The sequence below is a fragment of the Tamandua tetradactyla genome, chromosome 2 (genome assembly GCF_023851605.1).
Source record: "Tamandua tetradactyla isolate mTamTet1 chromosome 2, mTamTet1.pri, whole genome shotgun sequence".
In the NCBI taxonomy this organism is placed as follows: Eukaryota; Metazoa; Chordata; class Mammalia; order Pilosa; family Myrmecophagidae; genus Tamandua; species Tamandua tetradactyla.
The window spans coordinates 27,867,251-27,889,167 of record NC_135328.1 but is presented as its reverse complement, the minus strand read 5'-3'; the positions used below and the strand labels follow the sequence as shown (position 1 = coordinate 27,889,167).

General features: G+C 37.6%; 1 protein-coding gene across 1 annotated transcript in view; it reads left to right on the top strand.

Moving 5' to 3' along the window:
- Positions 1 to 21,917, top strand: part of CTNNAL1 (catenin alpha like 1) — a 91,099-nt gene that overhangs the window by 41,294 nt on the left and 27,888 nt on the right. The window contains exons 9-11 of the mRNA XM_077141372.1: positions 5,275 to 5,433; positions 7,249 to 7,341; positions 11,011 to 11,161. Of these exons, the coding sequence (XP_076997487.1) occupies positions 5,275 to 5,433; positions 7,249 to 7,341; positions 11,011 to 11,161 (403 nt within the window). The remainder of the gene's footprint in view (positions 1 to 5,274; positions 5,434 to 7,248; positions 7,342 to 11,010; positions 11,162 to 21,917) is intronic.

Here is a 21,917-nt window from a genome sequence, read left to right as displayed (position 1 = left end):
ACATATTTTGGGGCATTCTGGTTCGGTGCATAAATATTTATGATTGTTATGTCTCCATGTTGAATTGTTCCTTTTATTAGTACATAGTATCCTTCTTTGTCTCTTTTAACTGTTTTACATTTGAAGTCTAATTTGTTGGATATCAGTATAGCTACTCTTGCTCTTTTCTGGTTGTTGTTTGCATGGAATATCTTTTCCCAACCTTTCACTTTCAACCTATGTTTCTCTTTGGGTCTAAGATGTGTTTCCTGTAGACAGCATATAGAGGGATCCTATTTTTTAATCCATTATGCCAGTCCATGTCTTTTGATTGGGGAGTTCAGTCCATTAACATTTAGTGTTATTACTGTTTGGGTAGTACTTTCCTCTACCATTTTGCTTTTGTATTTTGTATGTCATATCTAATTTTCCTTCTTTCTACACTCTTCTCCACACCTCTCTCTTCTGTCTTTTCATATCTGTCTCTAGTGCTCCCTTCAGTATTTCTTGCAGAGCTGGTCTCTTGGTCACAAATTCTCTGAGTGATTTTTTTTTTGTCTGAAAGTGTTTTAATTTCTCCCTCATTTTTGAAGGACAATTTTGCTGGGTATAGGATTCTTGGTTGGCAGTTTTTCTCTTTTAATAATTTAAATATATCATCCCACTGTCTTCTAGCTTCCATGGTTTCTGCTGAGAAATCTACACATATTCTTATTGGGTTTCCCTCGTATGTGATGGATTGCTTTTCTCTTGTTGCTTTCAAGATCCTCTCTTTCTCTTTGACCTCTGACATTCTGGCTAGTAAGTGTCTTGGAGAATGTCTATTTGGATCTATTTTCTTTGGGGTGCGCTGTACTTCTTGAATCTGTAGTTTTAGGTCTTTCATAAGAGTTGGGAAATTTTCAGTGATAATTTCTTCCATTAGTTTTTCTCCTCCTTTTCCCTTCTCTTCTCCTTCCGGGACACCCACAACATGTATATTTGTGCACTTCATATTATCATTCAATTCCCTGAGTCCCTGCTCAAATTTTTCCATTTTTTTCCCTATAGTTTCTGTATCTTGTCAGATTTCAGATGTTCCATCCTCCAGTTCACTAATCCTAACCTCTGTCTCTTGAAATCTACCATGTAGGTTTCCATTGTTTTTTTCATCTCTCCTACTGTATCTTTCATTCCCATAAGTTCTGTGATTTGTTTTTTTCAGACTTTCCATTTCTTCTTTTTGTTCATTCCTTGCCTTCTTCATGTCCTCCCTCAATTCATTGATTTGGTTTTTGATGTGGTTCTCTATTTCTGTTCGTATATTCTGAATTAATTATTTCAGCTCCTGTATCTCATTTGGACTATTGGCTTGTTCCTTTGACTGGGCCATATCTTCAATTTTCCTGGTGTGATTTGTTATTTTTTGCTTGTGTCTAGGCATTTAATTACCTTAATAAGTTTATTCTGGAGATTGCTTTCACTTCTCTTACCTAGGGTTTTCTTGCTAGATGAGTTTGTTTTCTATCTGTTCTTTGACCTTCAGTTCAGCTTTTTCTGGACCTCTAGCTAAGGTTTTGTTTAACAGAGGATGATTTTTCAGTTCTTGTTTTCTTGCTTCTTGCCCTGCTTGTAAGGTGGCTTTTCCCTCCCCACCCTTATAAGGGTTTACATAGATAATATAGACTCCGACCAGGTGTTCCCAGACTAAACTGGATTCCTGTCAGGGGGAAGGAGTCACCTGCATCAGTTTTCCCTGAAGGTGAGACCCAGCAGGTTAAAAGACTTTCCTGTGAAGTCTCTGGGCTCTGTTTTTCTTATCCTGCCCAGGATGTGGCACTTGTTTGCCTGCGGGGTACCACCAGCAAAAGATGTTGTGGCACCTTTAAGTTTGGAAGGCTCTCCCTGCTGGGGGCGTGGTGGAGACAGAGGAGAGGTTGTAGGCTGGTTTTAATAGCTTCAAATTGCCAAGCCCTGGATTCCACCTGAGTTGTGCTTCACCCCTCCCCTGGGGAAGGCACAGGTGGGAGACAGCCTTGAAAGCAGTCAGTTTCTGCCTATGCCTGGGGCAATTGCAGCCTGAGTAGTCCTGCCGCTGAATCCAGAGGCAGCCAAACCTCCATAGAGACAGCCACAAAAACCTCTGTTTCGTCCCCTTTCCTTTTTTTCGGTTAGCCCAATAAGCGACCTCCACGTTGACCAGGTTTGCCTGATTGGGAGCCTATTTTTAGTAGTCAGAATTTGTTAATTAATGCCACAATTGGTGTTTGGTTGGACTCAGTCCCTACTACTGTTAGAGTGTCTTTCCTTTCCCTCTGGGAAGTCGCCTGTGGGGGAGGGGTGCTGGCCGCCACAGCTTGGGGAACTCACGGTTCTCGGGGTGCTCGCAGCCGGTCCAGCTGGTCCAGACTGGGGTACGCTGTGTGTCCGGTCACTGTCGTGGCTCTCGGAGCTGTTCTGTACTGTTTCTGGTTATTTAGTAGTTGTTCTGGAGGATGAACTAAAACACGCACCTTGCTAAGCCGCCATTTTGGCCCCTCCTCAATTCTCATAGATTCTTTAGTAGGTTCTTCAGAGACTCTCCTATTGGGTTGCTCTTGTCTCACCATGCCCCTTTGCACCCTCCACCCTTCCCCCTAGAGTTATGCCTGGAGGCGGAAGCCACAGGCAGTACTCTGTCAGCTCTCCAACCTGTTCCTCCTCACAGAACTTCTCCCTTATATCCAATTTCTTATCTAATTCTTTTATAGTTTTGAAGAGGATCAGGGCTCAAGAGCATGAAATTGATTTTCAGATGTTTCTTTGATAACTTTTTACATGGTACTTCAAGAGCATGAAATTGATTTTCAGATGTTTCTTTGATAACTTTTTACATGGTACTTAATACCTCTATTGAAACCTCCATTTAAATGCCCTGTTACATATAGAAAGAAATGGTTTTAGGGTTTAAAAAGAGCTTACCCATTTTCCCAGCCTGTTCAACTTTAATGATTGTTAAAGCCGTGACTATAAGTAGAGCATAAACTTCTTATAAATTATTTTTTATAATGGGCATTAGTGATGCTTCATTTTCTTACCTCTTACACTGGGTATAACAACAGAATAATTTTTACAAGAATTACAGGTGATAATTTATGTAAAGCTACTATCAATGTGTTGCACAGAACAGAAGCTTATTAAATGTTCTCCCTTCCTCCCTCAGGGTTTTTACTGTGTGGTCTCCAGAACCATTTGTAAATTTTGTATGACTCAATTTTAAGTCACTCGTTCCCTGTGGACCTGTTTTGTAATCTGTAAAATAAAGGGCTGGCACTAGATATTAAGGTTCTGATGGTTTAAGAAAATATTTTAGATTCTTATCTGGCATGCTGTTGAAATTGTTGAGTTGGTATCAATGCAAACAAGATTGTTAAAGGTTTAGGATGTTAAATTTAAGCCCCACAAAGAAGATATCAGAGAATATGCAAAAAAATAGAAAAGAGAGTGTAGGTTACCAGGGGCGGAGAGGAGGGACAATTGATTGTTAATGCAAAATGAGTGTAGGATTTCTGTTTGGGGTGAAAGAAAAGTTCTAATAATAGATGGTGGTAAGAATGCTGAAACCTTGTAAATGTGATTAATCCCACTGAATAGTATGCTTGGGGGGAGTGGGGATAAAAAATTGATGTTGTATATGTGTTTCTGCAATTAAAAAAAAATAGAAGTTGAGGAGATGACAATTAAATGCAATACATACAATTGGTGGGATCTAAGAATGGTGGAAAAAGGCTCAAAAGGACATTATTGGGACATAAGAAAAAATTGGAGTGCTTGGGGGGAAAATTGGTAAGCTTTAGATTAACGTGAAATTCATAACTGCACTTAAGGTGATTACACAAGTAAAAATACTTGTTCATAGGAAGTGTGCATGAAAGTGTTATGTGTTCAAAGAGTATCATATGTACAACCTGTTCTCAAATGTTCAGAAAATAGGTGGATAGGTAGGTGGGTAGATAGGACGATAGAGAGATAAATGATAGAATGATATGGCAAAAGTGGCAAAATGTTGAAATGCTGGATCTGGGTATCTGGAGGGTAGGGGTATGTTGGAAATTTAAATGGGGTTTGTATTATATTTACAACTGTCCTGTAAGTTTGATATTATTTCAAAATAAAAAGTTTTTTTAAATGCTGATAGAAATATAGGAAAACATTTATTGAAAAAAAATTCTTATGTGGCATTTAGTTTCCAAAGGAAGGTGTATTTTTTAATGTCTTTGTTTCGACTGTAATTATTCTCACTTGATTGCATGAATGCAAACTACCCTATTGTTAATTTTTTAGAAAGTCCTGCTACCTTTTAAAATTGAATTGCTATTGGATTACTTCCAGGAAAAAAAATGACTCCATTTAAAAGGTGTCAGTCCTATTTTCCATAGAATGATGTTATTAAAAAGTATCTCTTTCTGGAAAATGCCAAAATAACCTGTCACATCATTATTTTTTTTTAAAGGCAGGATAAGGAGGAAAAAAGACTTGGAGATAATAGTGCTTAAAGTTACCCAATGAGAGAACCATGTTCAGTATCCGTACCACCTAAAGTCAAATAAAACCTTGGGTTCTTTGTTACCCTTTTATCTATTGCTTCCACTGGAACTCAATTTGTTCATAAAGTTAATTTTTTTTTCTTCTGGAAGTGAAGTTCTAGATAGCAACTATCGATAGACGGTACCCCAGGGGGAAGGGACTGAACTATTTATTTTTGTACCTCTGTCCCTACAATGTATCTGCCATGAGGGAAGTGTTTCATAAAGTTCTGTGGAACACCTAATTGACTGATTCTCACCCTGGCATTTTCCAAAACAGCTACGTAAAAACTTGCGTTTGATCCTGAACTACTCTTTGATTTTTCTCTTGACCTTCTGACCAACACGTGCTATTCCTCATCAACTTTAAGGGTAGCAGAAGCTTTTTTTTTTTTTTTTTCACTAAGAGGGAAACTGTGGCAAAGAGCTGGTTATTAGTAGGATGAGAAAAGGGATGTGCTACTTTGCCACTGGATAATCAGTTCATTCACAGAGACAGTATTTCTGCCCGCACCGGAGCAGTCCCCGATGATTAGGCATCATCCCTACCCCTATGAGAACGCACAGGCTCCCCAGTACTACCCAACTTCTACCATTACCACAGGAAACTTATGCTTCTCCCCAGTAGATCGAGTAGGACTGCTTTGAAGTTTCTACCCTTAAGATTTTAAATTGCTTGTGAGCTGCTTGGTCACAAAACCTTAATGTTTGTTTCCTTTCCTTCATCACTCTTCACCCTCCATCTCTGCAGCTTCATAGTACAGCAACACAGCGGGCAGTAGATCTGTTAAAATACCATGCTGATGATGTGGCTTTAAAAGCATTAAAACTTACTGGAGTAGAAGGAAATCTAGAAGCTTTGGCTGAAAATGCCTGTAAACTCTCTGAACAGAAAGAACAGTTTGTTGAGGTAAGTCATACACAGGTTTGCTTGCAAAAGAAATTATGATTCAGTGATGGCTGTACTATTGCAAGGCAGTATTACCAAGAATATAGGTTTTGGCTAATTTACCTCATTGAGCATTTTCTGTCTTTTTCCTTTGGTATATCCGTGCTGTTCTTGTAGCAATCTGACCTCTAAAATAAAATAAAAAACCGAGCACCCACAAGTGTACTTCACCTTCTTTTTCTTATCCTCTCAGAGAGGTTAGAGCTGGGAGTAAGAGTACTGGGGGTACATTGTATGACGTTGTTTCTGTTTGCATCAGTCAGGGTCTCAGCAGGAAAGAGAGGGCACACTTAAATTAGGATAATTTAGGAGGGTTTAAATAGAGGAGCTATTTGCAAATGCATAGGCAGGGTGTGGCGAACCAGTGAAGTAACAGCAGCAGGTAGAGCTGGGCCAACCAAGGCCCAGATTAACTGTAATTGTTGGAACCTGGAAGGGAGAGAGCCTTTCAGAGAGGGCGGCCTGGAGAAGCAGTGATTTTAGGGCTAGGCACGGTGGCAGCCCAGAGTGGCCCTGTAAGGAAGGGTAATGTGAGTAAAGGCCCTTCCTCTCCTCATCCCTGCTGATCTATTGTCAGGGCTTCCAATGGCCACCACAGTGTTGGACCGCACAGGTCAGCCTCCAGGGGGGATCACAGTTTGAGAAGGGAGGAGAGTGGGCATGGAGGGACGGAGAAGACATCCAGCATACACTGCCCCTTCTCTGAACCTCTCCTTTTTTGCCCAAATCTGTTACTGCTTAACCGTTCAGGCCTACCACTTTTATTTTAATTCTGTTGTGGCTTATTAATTGATTCCCAAGCCTTCTCCTTATTGAAAATGTCAGACATTGGTTAGTAAAAAATAAAAATATAATAACAACCCATGTGTACCTTGTATGTATGAAGTGTATCCTAGCCAACCTGTATATAAATGCTCAAATATGAAGCATCTAAATTATTTATATTGTTTAATATACCATGCTCACAGAACCTCACAGGCTCGTGATTAGAAGGAACCACGTGGACCAGCTGCTTGTCCTTTACATCTTTCTATAGCACCCTGAAAACTGCCAGGGAGCATTCTTAAAATGACTGTAGGGACATCTCCTTTATTTCATAGATTTGTTGCTATTGCTTTATAAGCCAAATATTCTGCCTTAGGGAAACTTTCTACTTATAGGAATCTTGCAAGAAATCTTTTAAAAGGTGACCACCACCAACAAAAAAACCCTCTAATTTTCTGTTTTAAGCCTCAGGATTTTCAATAAATTTCTCTGATGTAGGTTCTCTACTCATTACATCAGTCTGCCTTACCCAAGTGTATCTCCAGTGAAAGGTGTACTAAGTGAATTGGCTATGAGGGGAAGAGTTATTTGTTGACAAAAAAATGTGTAAATTGTAGTAAGTCTAACATGGTTTAACTGTGAGACCTTGGGCAAGTCACTTCTCAAAACCAAGTTTTTTCATACATAGAGTATGTGGGCACAGCTGCGTCCTTTGAAGATGCCTTTGGGTTCTAATATTCTGGGACCACCTTGTGTGGTGAAGAGTAGAAACACTGCTACATACCTGCTTGTTGCTGCTTTGTTCCTAGGGCATCTGTTGGTGACCAATATAGTAGTATAATCATCTCAGTAATGTTTGAATTTATTTTTAGAGGGTTTCATAAATTTTTTTAAAATTTAAATTTAAATTTTATTTTTAAAGTTTTATTTTCTTAGTTTTAATAAAATGATTCTCTGCATTGTGAAAAATGAGAATGTGAAAAGTTGAGCTATAGCAGTGTTTTCTCATAGACCTGTCGATTGTTGCGCCATGTGTCTGGAACAGAACCTCTGGAAATAACCTGTGTACATGCAGAGGAGACATTTCGGGTGACTGGCCAACAGGTATGACCACCAGCAAATTATTTCTTCTATGTTATGTCTTGCCCTAGTGTCATCATGTGGAAGGAAGGTGTAAATGGTTCTGCATAACTAGAGGCCAGAGCTCCTGAGAGAAACAAAGATAATGGAATTTTCATTGGTAGTTTGCCAGACTTGGCTGACATTCCATTGGATTAGTGGATCGTCTGCCAAACTGCAAATTAGGCCGTTTAATTGATTCCCTAGTCTGCATCTGTTAAATGAAGTGTTTTATAATGCTGGTTGTTACAACGCTTTTGGAAAATAACTTGTCATTATTTAGCAAACCATTAAAATAGTCACATTTTGATACAGTAATTCCTAAGGACATGAAGAAACAAAAATAATTTTTAAAAGATGTTTGTTACAACATTATTTATAATGAGACATTTGGAAGCAAAATAACTAGGCAAATTACATTATGTCTTTAAAATAATAACTGTAATAATCAAAATTAACAACATGGAAAAATGTGGTGCTAAAATGTTAAGTGAAGAGGGCAGGATACAAATTTGTCTACATATTATCATTGCTGCTATATAAAATGTGTATAGATATGAAAATGACTATAGGAGAAAGTGTAGCAATGAAAGTCTTTGTGGTCATTTGGAAGGATTGTGAGTGCCCTGCTGAATTTTATATAATGTTTACTTTGTCTTTATAATTTTCAGAAACCTTTTAAAAAGTGACATTCCTTTTAATACTGTCACTGCCTAATTGGCCTAAGAAATAAAGTGACAGACAGAATTTCCTTTCCTTTTTGGTCTAAGCTTTAAAATGCAATTTACTTGGTATTGTTTCGTTTATTATGGTCAGCTGGAAAAGGATTTACTCCTACATTGCAATATTGGATGACAGACATTGAACCCTGGGTCTTTGGTTTGTAGGTGAGAACAGTGACAGTGTCTTTGTTTTAGCTGTGGTGGTGTGCCCTCTGGGACCATGTTGGATGTTGGAGGGATGATTGCACGCTCCCCGGTAGAGAACAGGTGTCAAAGGCTTATCACAAAACCGGGAGTTATGTGCATGAACCTCAACCAAGATCATCTGATGCATACTTTATTATAACAAGAGAAACCTTGTTTATTGGGAGAAACTAGCCCTTCAATATTTCTTGTCCACATGGGAGTTGTCTTACTTGCCTTGGCTGCAAATGTATTTCATTAGAACTGGAGTGTTTGCCTCTCCTGCCATACGCAGTCAGCTCTTTGTTCTTATGCTCAGGCCCCACTTCCTATGTGGTCACAGTTCTTGGCTTACTGTTTATATTGCAGCAGAAATAAAAGAAACAGCCATATTTTCTTCTGCAGACAGTGATAGAATCTGTTGTCAACTTTCATAACTTGAGAAGGTTTTTTTTCCCATAGCCTCCTCGTCTTTGCCATCTGTCTCACAAAGAAATAACTTAAGGAAATAGAGCTTGCCTGAAGACTTATTTCTGCTTATTTCTGGACATCTCTGCTTTAGCAATATCATTTTTCTATTTCCTTTAAATGTTCCAGCTTCTCCAGGGCACAGTGGAATAGTTTGCCCCTGGTTGAGAGGGTGATGGTGCTGGAATCTAGCCCAGACTCCACTGACAAGCCATATGCTCCCCTTCCCTGAAGGAGGAGAGCCTTGTTCTTACAAGGCTGCCATCTGTTCGTCAGGCCCTGTGCCTGTGGGACTGCTCACCCAGGATGATTCTGATTCCCCCAAAGGGGGACCACATCAGCCAGCATGGCTTTAATCTGTCTTCCAGGCTCTCCAGTGACTTCCTTTTTCACTCAGAGTTAAGTCCCTTCCTTTCCATGTATGTCTCTCCATTATTTGGCTCCTGGCAGCCTTCCTCTCGCCACACCTGTCCAGCCATACTGGCCTACTCGAGCACACCAGAAGTGCTCCCACCTCGTCCCAAACCACCTTCCCTAGGATCCCTGGGGCTCCCTCACCCCATTCAGTTCTTTGTTCACATGCCACCTTTTCAGTGACTGCCTATTCTAGTTTGCTAGCTGCTGGAATGCAATACACCAGAAATGGAACAGCGTTTAAAAGGGGGGATTTAATGAGTTGCTAGTTTACTAAGGCCAAGAAAATGTCCCAATGAAAACAAGTCTACAGAAATGTCCAATCTAAGGCATCCATCCAGGGAAAGATACCTTGGTTCAAGAAGGCCGATGAAGTTCAGGGTTTCTCTCTCAAGTGAGAAGGCACATGGCGAACACAGTCACTGTTTCTCTCTCAACTGGAAGGGCACATGGTGAACATGGCATCATCTGCTAGCTTTCTCTCCTGGCTTCCGGCTTCATGAAGCTCCCTGGGAGGCGTTTTCCTTCTTCATCTCCAAAGGTCGCTGGGTGGTGGACTCTCTGCTTCATGGTGCTGCAGCATTCTCTGCTCTCTCTGAAATCTCCTTCATTCTCCAAAATGTTCCCTCATTTATAGGACTCCAGAAACTAATCAAGACCCACCCAAATGGGTGGAGACATGTCGTCACCTAATCCAGTTTAACAACCATTTATGATTAAATCACATCTGCAGGGAGATGGTTTGATTACAGATTCAAACATACAGTATTGAATAGGGATTATTCTATCTTTATGAAATGGGATTTTGATTGAAACATGCTTTTCTAGGGGGCATACATCCTTTCAAACCAGCACAGTGCGTAAAGATTCAGCTCAGCCACTCATTTCCTGCCTTTATAAGAAATAACATCAGTCAAGACCTTTATGTTAGAGAGTGAGTCTTACATGAAAGATAAAATATCCGTTAATTAATTATTGAGTTAATTAATTCATGTATTAGCTAACACAAGATAAAACCTGAAAACTGCAAGTCTAAGCAGCCGAGTTCAAAAGGAGTGTATTTCTCAGTCGCACTAAGTCCTGGTTGGTGGAAGGGCTTTCCTGTTGCTAGTGAATAGGATCATTCATTCCATCTGTGTCTCACCAGCCCCAGGAACCTCTGAATCAACCTCTATGTTGAGCCCTCAGATGAGGGAAGAGAGAGAACTGAGAGATGTGAGCAGGTTTTGATGGGCCAGGCACGGCCGTGGTGTACATCACTTCTTCCCACATTCACATGGACAGAATTCAGTCACCTGGCCACACTGCGCACTGCCACTCCACCACTGCCACTACTGTTACCACTAGTATTTCACCACCACCGCTGCTACTCACTACTCTACTTCTGCTACTGCCCCCACTGTTGCTGCCCCTGCTACCACTTCTGCCCTCACTGCTACTTCTACCATCACCACCACCACCACTCCCACCACCACCTCCATTATTGCTACCACCACTTCCCCTGCCATACCCAGTCGCCTCTGTGATCTGAACACCATTCTTTGAGCCACCTTCTAACCATGGAAATAACTTTAAGCAGTTTTCCTTGAGTAAAGATAATTGCTCCCAGAATACAAGGCTTGTATATAATAAAAAATACACACTATTTATCTGTACATCAGTTTATAAGAAACAATAAGTTTTATTCTGCTAAGTATCTCTACATTGACCAACATGGAGTTTGTACATGGAGATGTATTCATAATCATTTATTGAGTTCATTTTTAACTATGGCTCTACAATACCGATTTATTTAAGCTTGATCTCCAGTGTGATTCAGAGAGCTAAGATATTGAAATTCATACTTGTGTATACTGTGTTTCTTTAGATAATTTCTGCTGCCGAAACATTGACATTGTACCCATCTAGTAAAATTGCTAAAGAAAACCTAGATGTATTTTGTGAAGCTTGGGAATCTCAAATTAATGACATGTCAACACTGTTAAGAGAAATCAGTGATGTATTTGAAGGAAGACGAGGTGAGAAACTGTCTATATATTAAAATATGTTATAATTCTAATGTAATTCCTTGAGTGTTTTAATGCCAAGCCTCAGTTGCAAAATAAATTATCTTGTTATAACCCAGTTGGGTTATTTTTACAGGGCGAGATCTTCCACAGAAAAATAATGAGACTATTATTTGTTCTTCTTTATTTTAGTATCTAATAACTAAAATTTGTTGTACAATATAGTAGATTTCTTCAAATTAATATTTCTTCTCACTTTCCTATTGAAATGAGTTCTTTTTACATTTCTTCTAAATTGTTTTTAGTGTTATTACAAAAACTGTACTAAAATATAGTAATTCTGTCGTTATTGACTTTAATTCTATTAACTTTATAATGAAATGAATATAGCTGTTTGATTTTTGAATTGCTTTCCTTCCGCTTGGATGGAATCTCTTTCTTTGATGACTACGTAATCTTGGAATATTTCCTGTGATGGGTAAGTCCATACAATGTACCAGAAGCATTATTTTTACCTTTTATTTTGATATCAACTGGGAATCTGGTTTGTTTCCCATTGTACAGTATGTCTTATTGTTTATTTTTATGTTTGTATATATATATTTCCCTTTGAATGCCTTCTATCAGTGTCAAAACATGCTTTTTTTTAAAAAAAAGTCATTTAAAGTCTGAGTAATATCAAATTACCTGTTTTTTTTTTACAAAAAAACCATTTAAAAAGTTCATATTTTTTTTTTAAAAAACCTGTTTTGGATAATTGTTGATATGTTTAAAGATGAGAAGATGATAGGCTTTGAGGATATAACATCATCTGTAAGGTATAATAAAGATTTAACATGCTTCTACATTTAAAGATTTCTATGATAGCTAGTCTAGATGACATAGCCCTTTAATGCTTTGGTGAAATATTTGTGGTCACATGTATTTTTATATAGGGACAAATTTCATATATTTAAAGATATTGTGACATAAGCAATCCACATTTAAAGGAGAATGGTCACTTAGCCATAGGGATTATTTAGAGAACAAAGAAGTAGCATGATGTGATGAAAGGACACCTTTATCACCTCCTAGGGAAGCCAGCGCATCTGTAGAGCTTAGCTCTTTCTCTAACCCGTCTCAGCCAAGCCCTTCCCCCCTCTAGGCCTGAGTGTCCTGTCTCATAATGAAGGCATTAGGTTAAGTGATTTCAGAAGCTCCTGCCAGCTCTTCAAGTCTTTCAGGAACACCACCTGAAGTCAACAGACCTCTGAACTGTAGGCATGGGGACACTCCTAACGTGTCTTAGTCCCACCTCCCAATCTTTAGATAAAGACCAGAGCAAAATTGTCTTCTGGCTTTTTTATAAGATGTCATCAGCCTGTGATGTAGTGAGGCTGGGGAAACTCCCAAAAAGTGGCCCTCTAATTTTCTGGGATGGATCTGTAAGATCTTGTAAGAGATCCGTGTGCACTGTGGAAAGCCCTACTAGTAATGGAGCCATTCTGACAAGACTGTGGCTACAAACATGGCCAAACAATTTTTCCCTTCACCAGAGCAGCACTCAATTTATTATGGGGTTCTCTATACTGTTATCAGTGCTGGATAAGTTTTTGTTCTTATTCATGGAAACTTGGGGAATGGCCAAGTCATCATTATTCACACCCATCTACTTTGCCCCTCGGGCAGTGAGCTCACCCACATCTGCCTCTGGAATGGAATCCCATCTTCTCTTTGTTCTAGTCAGTCTTCAACCAAGGACCTGGGCCTTATTTTCTTTGTGTCCGGGATCCTTGTGGTCCCTAAACCAGGCTCTTCTTTCAGTATCTTGGTCTATCCTTTCTCTTTTCTATTTTTATTTATTTATTTTTATTTTATTTTATTTTATTTTTTACATGGGCAGGCACCGGGAATTGAACCCGGGTCCTCGGGCTTGGTAGGCAAGCATTCTTACCTGCCGAGCCACCGTGGCCCACCCTCTCTTTTCTATTTTTATATATATATATATATATATATATATATATATATATAAAAGTATTTATAACTTTTTTTTTCCAAGGAAGATAGTCATTTAACTATTATCCTCTTCTTTACTCTTGGTCTACCTATTAAGTAGGAAATACTTATTAAAGGTAAATAGGCTTAAGAATGAATATATAAATACAAGTAAATTTCTTTCTTAAAAAAAAAAACACAAAAACCAACTTCCACTCTTCCATCATTTTACAACAGAAGGTCTCTTCCATCTCCTGGGATGAGTGATCATCTCAAATTGAAGGTTAAAAGCCAGACACTGGGCAGGACTGGGGAAAGATGGCAGAGTAGGAAGCTCAAAGAATTGGCCTTTCCACCAAAACTTATTGAACTAACAGGAAGATTGTAAGGTGGTGTATCAAAGTCCTTAAAGAAAAAAAAACTGTCAATCAAGGATTGTTTAGCTGGCAAAATCACCTCTCAAAAATGGAGGAAAAATTAAGACATTTGCAGATAAACAAAAGCTGAAGGGGTTCATTATCAGAAGACCTGCCTTACAAGAAATGCTAAAGGATGTCCTTCAGGCTGAAATAAAAGGACACTATACAGTAATCTGAAGCCATAAGAAGAAATAAAGAACATTAGTAAAGGAACTTCATGGGTATATATAAAATTGTGTATTACTGTAGTTTTGGTTTGTAACTGCCTTTTCCCCCATACATGACCTAGGCAAACATGTAAATATATTTAAAATCTATGTATAAAGATGTAACCTGCAATAATAACAATTAAAGGGGGAGGAATGGAGACATACAGGAGTGGTGATAGTCTGACTGTTATTATTAGGTTAAGATGTTCATTGTAATCACAAGGGTATACACCAAGAAAATAAATTTAAAATATAGAGAAAAGGAATAAAGTAAATCAAAATGGTACACTAAAAAAAAAAGCAACTATACACAGACAAAGGTAATAATGGAATAACAGGAAAAAAAAACATACAAGACATACAGAAAACAAAGAGCTAAATGGCTGAAGTAAATCTTTCCTTCTCAATTATTACCTTAAATGTCAATGTATTAACACCCCTTCCCCACCACTAAAAGGCAGAGATCGGCAGATTGGATGAAGAAGAATGATCTGTCAATGTGCTGTCTACAAGAGACTCAATTTAGAGGGAAATTTATAGCTTTTAATGTCCACATTAAAAAAGGAAAGATCACAAAGCAATAATCTAATGAAAATAGAACAAGAAGTGCAAACTAAACCCAAAGTTAGTAGAAAGAAGGAAATAGTAAAGATTAGAGCAGCGATAAATGAACTAGAGAATAGAAAATAATAGAATCAACAAAACCAAAATATGGTTCTTTGAAAAGACCAATAAAATAAACAGACCGTTAGCCAGGCTGACAAAGAAGAAGAGAGAGAAGACAAGAAATCAGGAATGAAGGTAGAGACATTTACTACCAACCTTACAGAAATAAAAAAGATTATAAGAGGGTACCATGAACAATTATATGCAAAAACATTAGAAAACCTCGATGAAGTGGACAAATTCCTAGAAACATACAAATTACATAATCTGATACAAGAAGAAGTAGAAAAATCTCAATAGACCTATAACAAGTAAGTGATCGAATCAATAATTTAAAATCTCCCCCCCCAAAAAAAGTTCAAGACTGGATGGTGTCACTGCTGAATTCTACCAAACACTTATATATATATTTAACACAAATCTTTCTCAAGCTCTTCCAAAAACTAGAAGAGTAGGGATTATTTCCTATGAGGCCAACGTTACCCTGATACCAAAGCCAGATAAAGGTAACACAAGAAAAGTACAGGCCAATTTCCCTAAGAAGTATAGATGCAAAAATCCTTAACAAAACATTGAGAAACCAAATCCAACAATATATTAGAAGGATTATACACCATGTCCTTGTGGTATTTATTCCAGGAATGCAACATGAAAATCAGTCATTGTAACATACCACATTAATAGAACAAAAGAGAAAAAAAGCTTGATCATCTCACTGATGCAGAAAAGACATTTGATGAAATGCAATATTGTTTCATGAGAAAAACGTTCCTAAAACTAGGAATAGAAGGGTTCTTTCTCAACATGCTAAAGGCATTTATGAAAAACCCACAACATATGTCATACTCAATGGTGAAAGATCAAAAGGTTACCACTGTTATCCAACATTGTACTGGAAGTTCAGAGTAGTTGGGCAAGAGAAAGAAGAAAAAGGCATCCAAATTGGAAAGGAAGTAGTCACATTATCCCTTTTCACAGAAGATGTCATCTATATCTATGTCCATATATTAGATATAGAAAATCCCAAAGAATCCACAAAAAACTACTAGGACTAATAAAAGAATTCAGATAAACATACAGAAGTCAGTTGGATACATACAACAGTACTTAACAGTCTGAAAAGGAAACCAAGATAATTCCATTTACAATAGTATCTAAAAGATTAAAATACCTAGGCATAAATTTAGCCAAGTTGAAAGACTTGGACAATGAAAACTACACAACATTGCTGAAGGTAATTAATGAAAATCTAATAAGTGTAAAGACAACCTATGTTCATCTATTGGAAGACTCAGTATTATTAAAATGTTAAAGGACATCATCAAGAAAATGCAAAGACAACCTACAGTATGGGAGAAAATATTTGGAAACCATAAATGTGATAAGAGATTAGTAGCCCAAATATATAAAGAAACTATACAACTCAACAACAAAAGACAAACAACCCAATTAGAAAATGGGCTAAAGATTGGAATGCATTTCTCCAAAGAAGATATTCAAATGGCCAATAAGTATAAGAAAAGATGTTCAACACCATTAGCCATTAAATACAAATTAAAACTGTAATGAGATACCACTTTACACATGCAAAAATGGCTATCATTAAAAAAAAATGTCTTGAAGAAAATGTGGAGAAATAGGAATCCTTGTACAATGCTAGCGGGAATGTAAAATAATGCAGCCACCATGGAAAATAGTTTGTCATTTTCTCAGAAAGTTAGACAGAAATATCATATGCAAATGCACTCCTAGGCATAGAGCCCCCCAAATTGAAAGTAGCAGTGTTCATTGCAGCATTCTTCATAAAAGCCAAAAAGTGAACCAATTCAACTCTCCATCGACAGATGAATGGATAGGCAAAATGGGCTATATCCATTTAACAGAATATTATTCATTTATAAAAAGAAATGAAGTGCTAGTACATGGTACAATATGGATGAACCTTGAAGGCATCATGTTGAATGAAATAAACCAGAAATAAAAGAACAAATATTGTATGATTTTTCTCATGTGAAGTACTTAAAATAAGCAAATTCATAGAGACAGAAAACAGATTATATATTTCCAGGGTTGAGGGAAGTGGGAAATGGAGAGTTATTGCTAATTGAGTATGAGTTTTGCTTCAGGATGGTAAGAATTATCTGGAAATAGATGGTGGTGAATTGTATTGTCAGTGTACTCAATGTCAATGAAATGTCTACTTAAAATGGTTAAAGTTATTTTTATGCTATGTATATTTTACCATTAAAAATTAATTAATTATAAATTAATTTTAAAGCCAGCCTCTTTAGCCAGACTGCCTGGGTTCCAATCTTGCCTATCCATATCCTAACAATCTCTCTGTACTTCAAATCCCACATCTGCAAAATGGGGATAGTAATGACGGAAGTCTACCTCATAAGGTGGGTGTGAAGGTTAAATAAATCAATTCATGTGCCTGGAACATAGTATGCTCTTAACAAACGTCAGCTCCCGTCATCACCATCCTCATCACCATCTCACAGTAAAGTTAAATAGCTTATGAGAAAATAATGGGACCAGTTTTGACACAACAGCTGGGCCCATTTTTTTCATTAATCTCAACATCTCTCCTCCTCCTTGATATCCTTCCCATCCCATCTCCTTCCCTCCACCCTCTGTGGAGGCTTTTGGAACTGTCCCTTCTGACCTGTGCCCCTGCTTTTGTGTATGATTAAGCTCTTCCCTTCTCCAAAGAGGAACTGACATCCATTGACAGATTTCTTCTAATGCATCATTAACTCAGTCCTCCTTTTTTCTGTCTCTACGATTTGTCTTTCTCCCAAGGGCAGACTCTTTACAAGAGAGTTAGGATGATTCAGTGAAAACTATTTTATTTATTTCCACATTTTATTTACAATGAAACCAAGGCTCAGAGGTGTTAATTTGCCCAGAGTACCACCGGGAGCAACTACAGAGAACTGGGGTTTTTACTGAGGTCTGAGTGATTCCAAAGACCAGGTTTTATCAGCCACACTATTACTCAAGCAGCTCAACTCCAGTCCAGCCCTAAAGTTTACTAATGAGAATCAACCAGTCTTGTAAAATGCACACTACTGCAGCTCTGAGTTCTGCTTTTTTCTCCTTCCAAAGCTATTCTGACAACAATGCCTGGGAGATCCCATTTGCAGGCAGTTCAGAAAGTATAAAGCAAGGAACAAGCAGATGAAAGCAGGAGACTGGATCCTTGTTTAGGTCTGCCACTTATTAGCTGAGAATGAAGCTGGCTAAATGAGGGAGGAGGTAATTGGTATAATAATCTTTTAGTAATGGAGCCCTGGGTGCATTGCCTGGCCTCACACATTTCAGTTCATCTCAGGACACAAATGATACATCATAGTGTTTGGAATATAGTAAGTGCTAACAAATACTATGCTTTTCTTTTTTTTTTTTTTACCAGTTACATGTCCCTGAGCAAGTCCTTTCACCTATATCCCTGTTTCCAATCTTTAAAACAAGAAGGCTAGAGATCAGAGTGGGCAAATACACAGCACGAGTGCCACCAGTCCTCATTCTTGTTCTGAGACAAACGTTGCTGATTGATCTTGTTATTTTTTTCACACTCAGCTCACATGGCCTCCAAGTCTTTCTGAAAACAGTGCTGTAGCAGCCACTACAGATAGACCAGCATTGAAATGGGAGAAGCCTAAATACTTGCTTTTTGACTAAGTGACGACTATGGTTTATTTCAATGGACAATGAACAACCATTGTTTAACTTGAAACATGTCAAGATAATGTTGGTTGATTTGATACAGTGCCCTTCTTTGTCCTGTCTTTTAACGTGAAGCATAAGAGAATAGCTTTTCCCACAAACAAACCCAGCTCTGGGTTAGCCGTTATTGACTGGACTGATTCCTGGGTGACAACACTGTGCTTGCTGTTCAGTATGGTTATTATGGAGCTGTTACCCTGCTCCTGCCAACTGCTTTCCATTTGGATGGCAGAGTGTATTCTTCAAAGCCTGACTTCTCTTTGCTGTGTTATAACTCATAAGTATTGTTAAAAAGTCCTTGCTATATTCTAGCCACCTTAGTTCTGCTCTGCCCTATCTTGATTCCTGTGACTGAAAAAGTTATCAGGCATGTTTGTGAGGACTATTTAACCAACCAGTTCATACCTTCTAAGAGGCAGACACCTTGCTGAGCAATGAGAGGGGTCCTCGGTATTCTCATACGAAGTCAGTGTCATTGCTTGTCTTAACCTGATTAAATATCACTCAAATTTCACAATAGGCTTTTTGGATTAGTTCAAGCACTCAGAAGTTATACTTGTTTTCCTGTCTTTCTGCCTTCATCCTGTTTTGCTTTCTCACCACGTTTCCAGAGAGTGTGTTAAGAGGGATCAAAAAGACTCCACTTCTCTTAGGGATGAATAGATCTGCATTTAGAATTTGAGATTATTTTAGACAATCAATATAAAAAATAACCCATCTCTCAGAATTTGAAGACTATCCTGCCTTTAAGCAGGCTGAATTTTCTTTGTTCACTTTGAATCGTCTTAAAATTTATTTATGACTCAGCTTCAGTTTATAGGGACGTATCTGTAACTAAACTGCTTAGGGCATTTTTTGGTCTTGGATGGCATATATTCATAAACTACTTTCTTTTTCAAAATCTAGCCTTCTGCCAAGAATCCAAATTTGGTTTTTGGTTGTGTAACTACTGTTTTCTTACTTCTGGTGGCCCTGCTTCATAGCTCTGCATCTGTTTCCTCAGTTGGCAGATTGGATTGATGAGGTGCTGTTCACTAAAATGGGGAGTACAGGAAGAGGTCCGTGTTCGTGGGTAAAGATGAGCTTGTTTGGGGAAATATGTGAGTCTGGTACAAGGGAGTGATCTGTCCAGACGAGAGAGGGTGGCCTAAACTAGGTCAACGTTGGTAGAATGGAGATAAAGGAACTGATTGAAGAAGTTTTAAAGTAATATTAATAGGATTTTGTGATTCATTGAATGTAGAGGTAAGGAAGAGAGAGGAGTTTGGGTTTTGGTTGGAATATCTCAGTCCTAGTCTAAATTTAGCTCATAATCTGCCTCCCCTTCGTTAGTTAGGGATTCATTTTAAGTGGATCCAGGGCATACTATTTTTCTGATTTATCGAGTCCTACCAAAGCCTCTCCAGAACCAAGATAGCTGATTATTAGAACTTCTAATATGGAAGTATTCTTTGGTGAAATAATGAGGCTTTTTGTTCTTGGGGAATGAAGATGTAGAGTTGCAGAAAGACACTGGATATTGCTTGAAAGCAGCATTCCCCAACTAGGTTCCTAAGAAATAATTTTGTAAACCCATAAGATGAGAGGGCTTTTTGAATTTAATTTGAACTTGACTTTGAACTTTATTTATCTGGAGCTATAAACTGAGAAGTAATGATGACACAGTTGTGGTGTTGACTAAACAAAAGATTTTAGGGAGTATTAACCTTACATGATACCCCCTGTGAGGGCAGTGCTTTGTAAACAAATATCTGTACCAAGTACATTTTTCACAAATAATCCTGTTTTTCCAGTTTCTTCAAATCTGTATAACATGTTTTCATCAGAGATAGAAATTATTCATTCATGCTACTTCTTTAATTTGATATAATAGCTAAACACGATTGGTTCAATGTATTATAGCTCTGCTTAGAATCAGTGGCAATAGACTTGTATGGAAATACCAACTATAAAATTAATTATAAAATAATTCAGATTCTTCACTAATGTTACCTTTCTTTTTCTTGTATTATTATCAACTTTTTTGATTCTTGTGGGAATTGGAGGAAAGGTGGACAATCTTGCCTGCAGAGCATTTTGGGGAGGCCCATCTGAAGAATGATAATTTTTGCAACTATCCTTAAACTTACATAAACCATCCTGAGTCCAACTGAAGGATGGGAATAGGGAGCAAAACACAGTACCTGTAAGAGGGCCCTAAGGACTGGAATTGCCAAATGATAAATAATTGGCAGATGGTAATGATAGCAAAACCAGGCTATATGAAGGCTCTCTTTTAGATGCACTTATTTCTTTAACTCTGCTGGATCTCAGAGAAATAAGAGATATTGAAATGATCGGCTTTCTCCTTCCCCTTTGGTGTACATGTGAGCATCAGAGGGTCATGGGTACTTAGGGGTCTACAAAGGCAGATAATATAAGAATTACTCATGTTCTAGCCAAAAACTAAAGGACAAATACTGTATGGTCCCACTGATGTGAACCGACATTCGAGAATAAACTTGGAATATGTCATTGGTAACAGAGTCCAGCAGGAGTTAGAAACAGGGTAAGATAATGGGTAATTGGAGCTGAAGGGATACAGACTGTGCAACGGGACTAGATACAAAAACTCAAAAATGGACAGCACAATACAATTTACCTAATTGTAAAGTAATCATGTTAAAACACTGAATGAAGCTGCATCTGAGCTATAGGTTTTTTTTGTTTGTTTGTTTGTTTTACTATTATTATTACTTTAGTTTTTTTCTCTATATTAACATTCTATATCTTTTTCTGTTGTGTTGCTAGTTCTTCTAAACTGATGCAAATGTATTAAGAAACGATGATCATGCATCTATGTGATGATGTTAAGAATTACTGATTGCATATGTAGAATGGTATGATTTCTAAATGTTGGGTTAATTTCTTTTTTTCTGTTAATTAATAAAAAAAAAAGAATTACTCATGTAAGCTGATTATACTTAAGCAGTGATTATGTCCTCATTTATAGCTTATGAAGACCACTTTTTAGGCATATTATAGAGAGGATTCAGACTTTAAGATTGATGAAGAATTCTGGGATTCTGAGTGACCTGAAGACCATCTTCTGTCAGTCTTCTCCCAACTAAATCAGGCACCTGTTACATCAGGGTTAGGACAGAAGGCATGGAAATAATCTTATCACGTGTTCCCCCACACCCACACTTCTGAGATTAGAAGACCATTAATAAAATTCTGACATTGCAGAGAAATTATTTGAATCATAAAGCTATTCCCAAGTGCAATTAGCTGGCTCTTAGCAACAGTTAATCTTCTAGATCAGCACTGTCCAAAAGAAATACAACATGAACCACATATGTAATTTAAAATTTTTCTAAAACCACATGAAAAAAGTGAAAGAAAACAGATGAAATTCATTTAAATAGCATTTTAATTTAATCCTATATATAAATATTACCATTTTTGTATTAATGATTAAATTATTCTTAAGATATTTTGCATTCTTTTCTTCTTTGTACTGAGTCTTCAAAATCTGGTATGAATCTTATATTTACAGGCTATGTCAATTCGTACTAGCCACATTTCAAGTGCTCAGTAGTCACATATAGTTATTGGATTCCATATTTGAATAGTTCTAGATGAAATTTTAAATAGGTTTTAAGCTGCCTCTCCCTATTCATGTAATAGACTTTCTATAAAAGAGACGTGATATGGTGCTATTACATTATATTTATTTTTATTAGCTTGAACTATATGAAATTGCTTTTTTTGCATTTCAAAAAAATA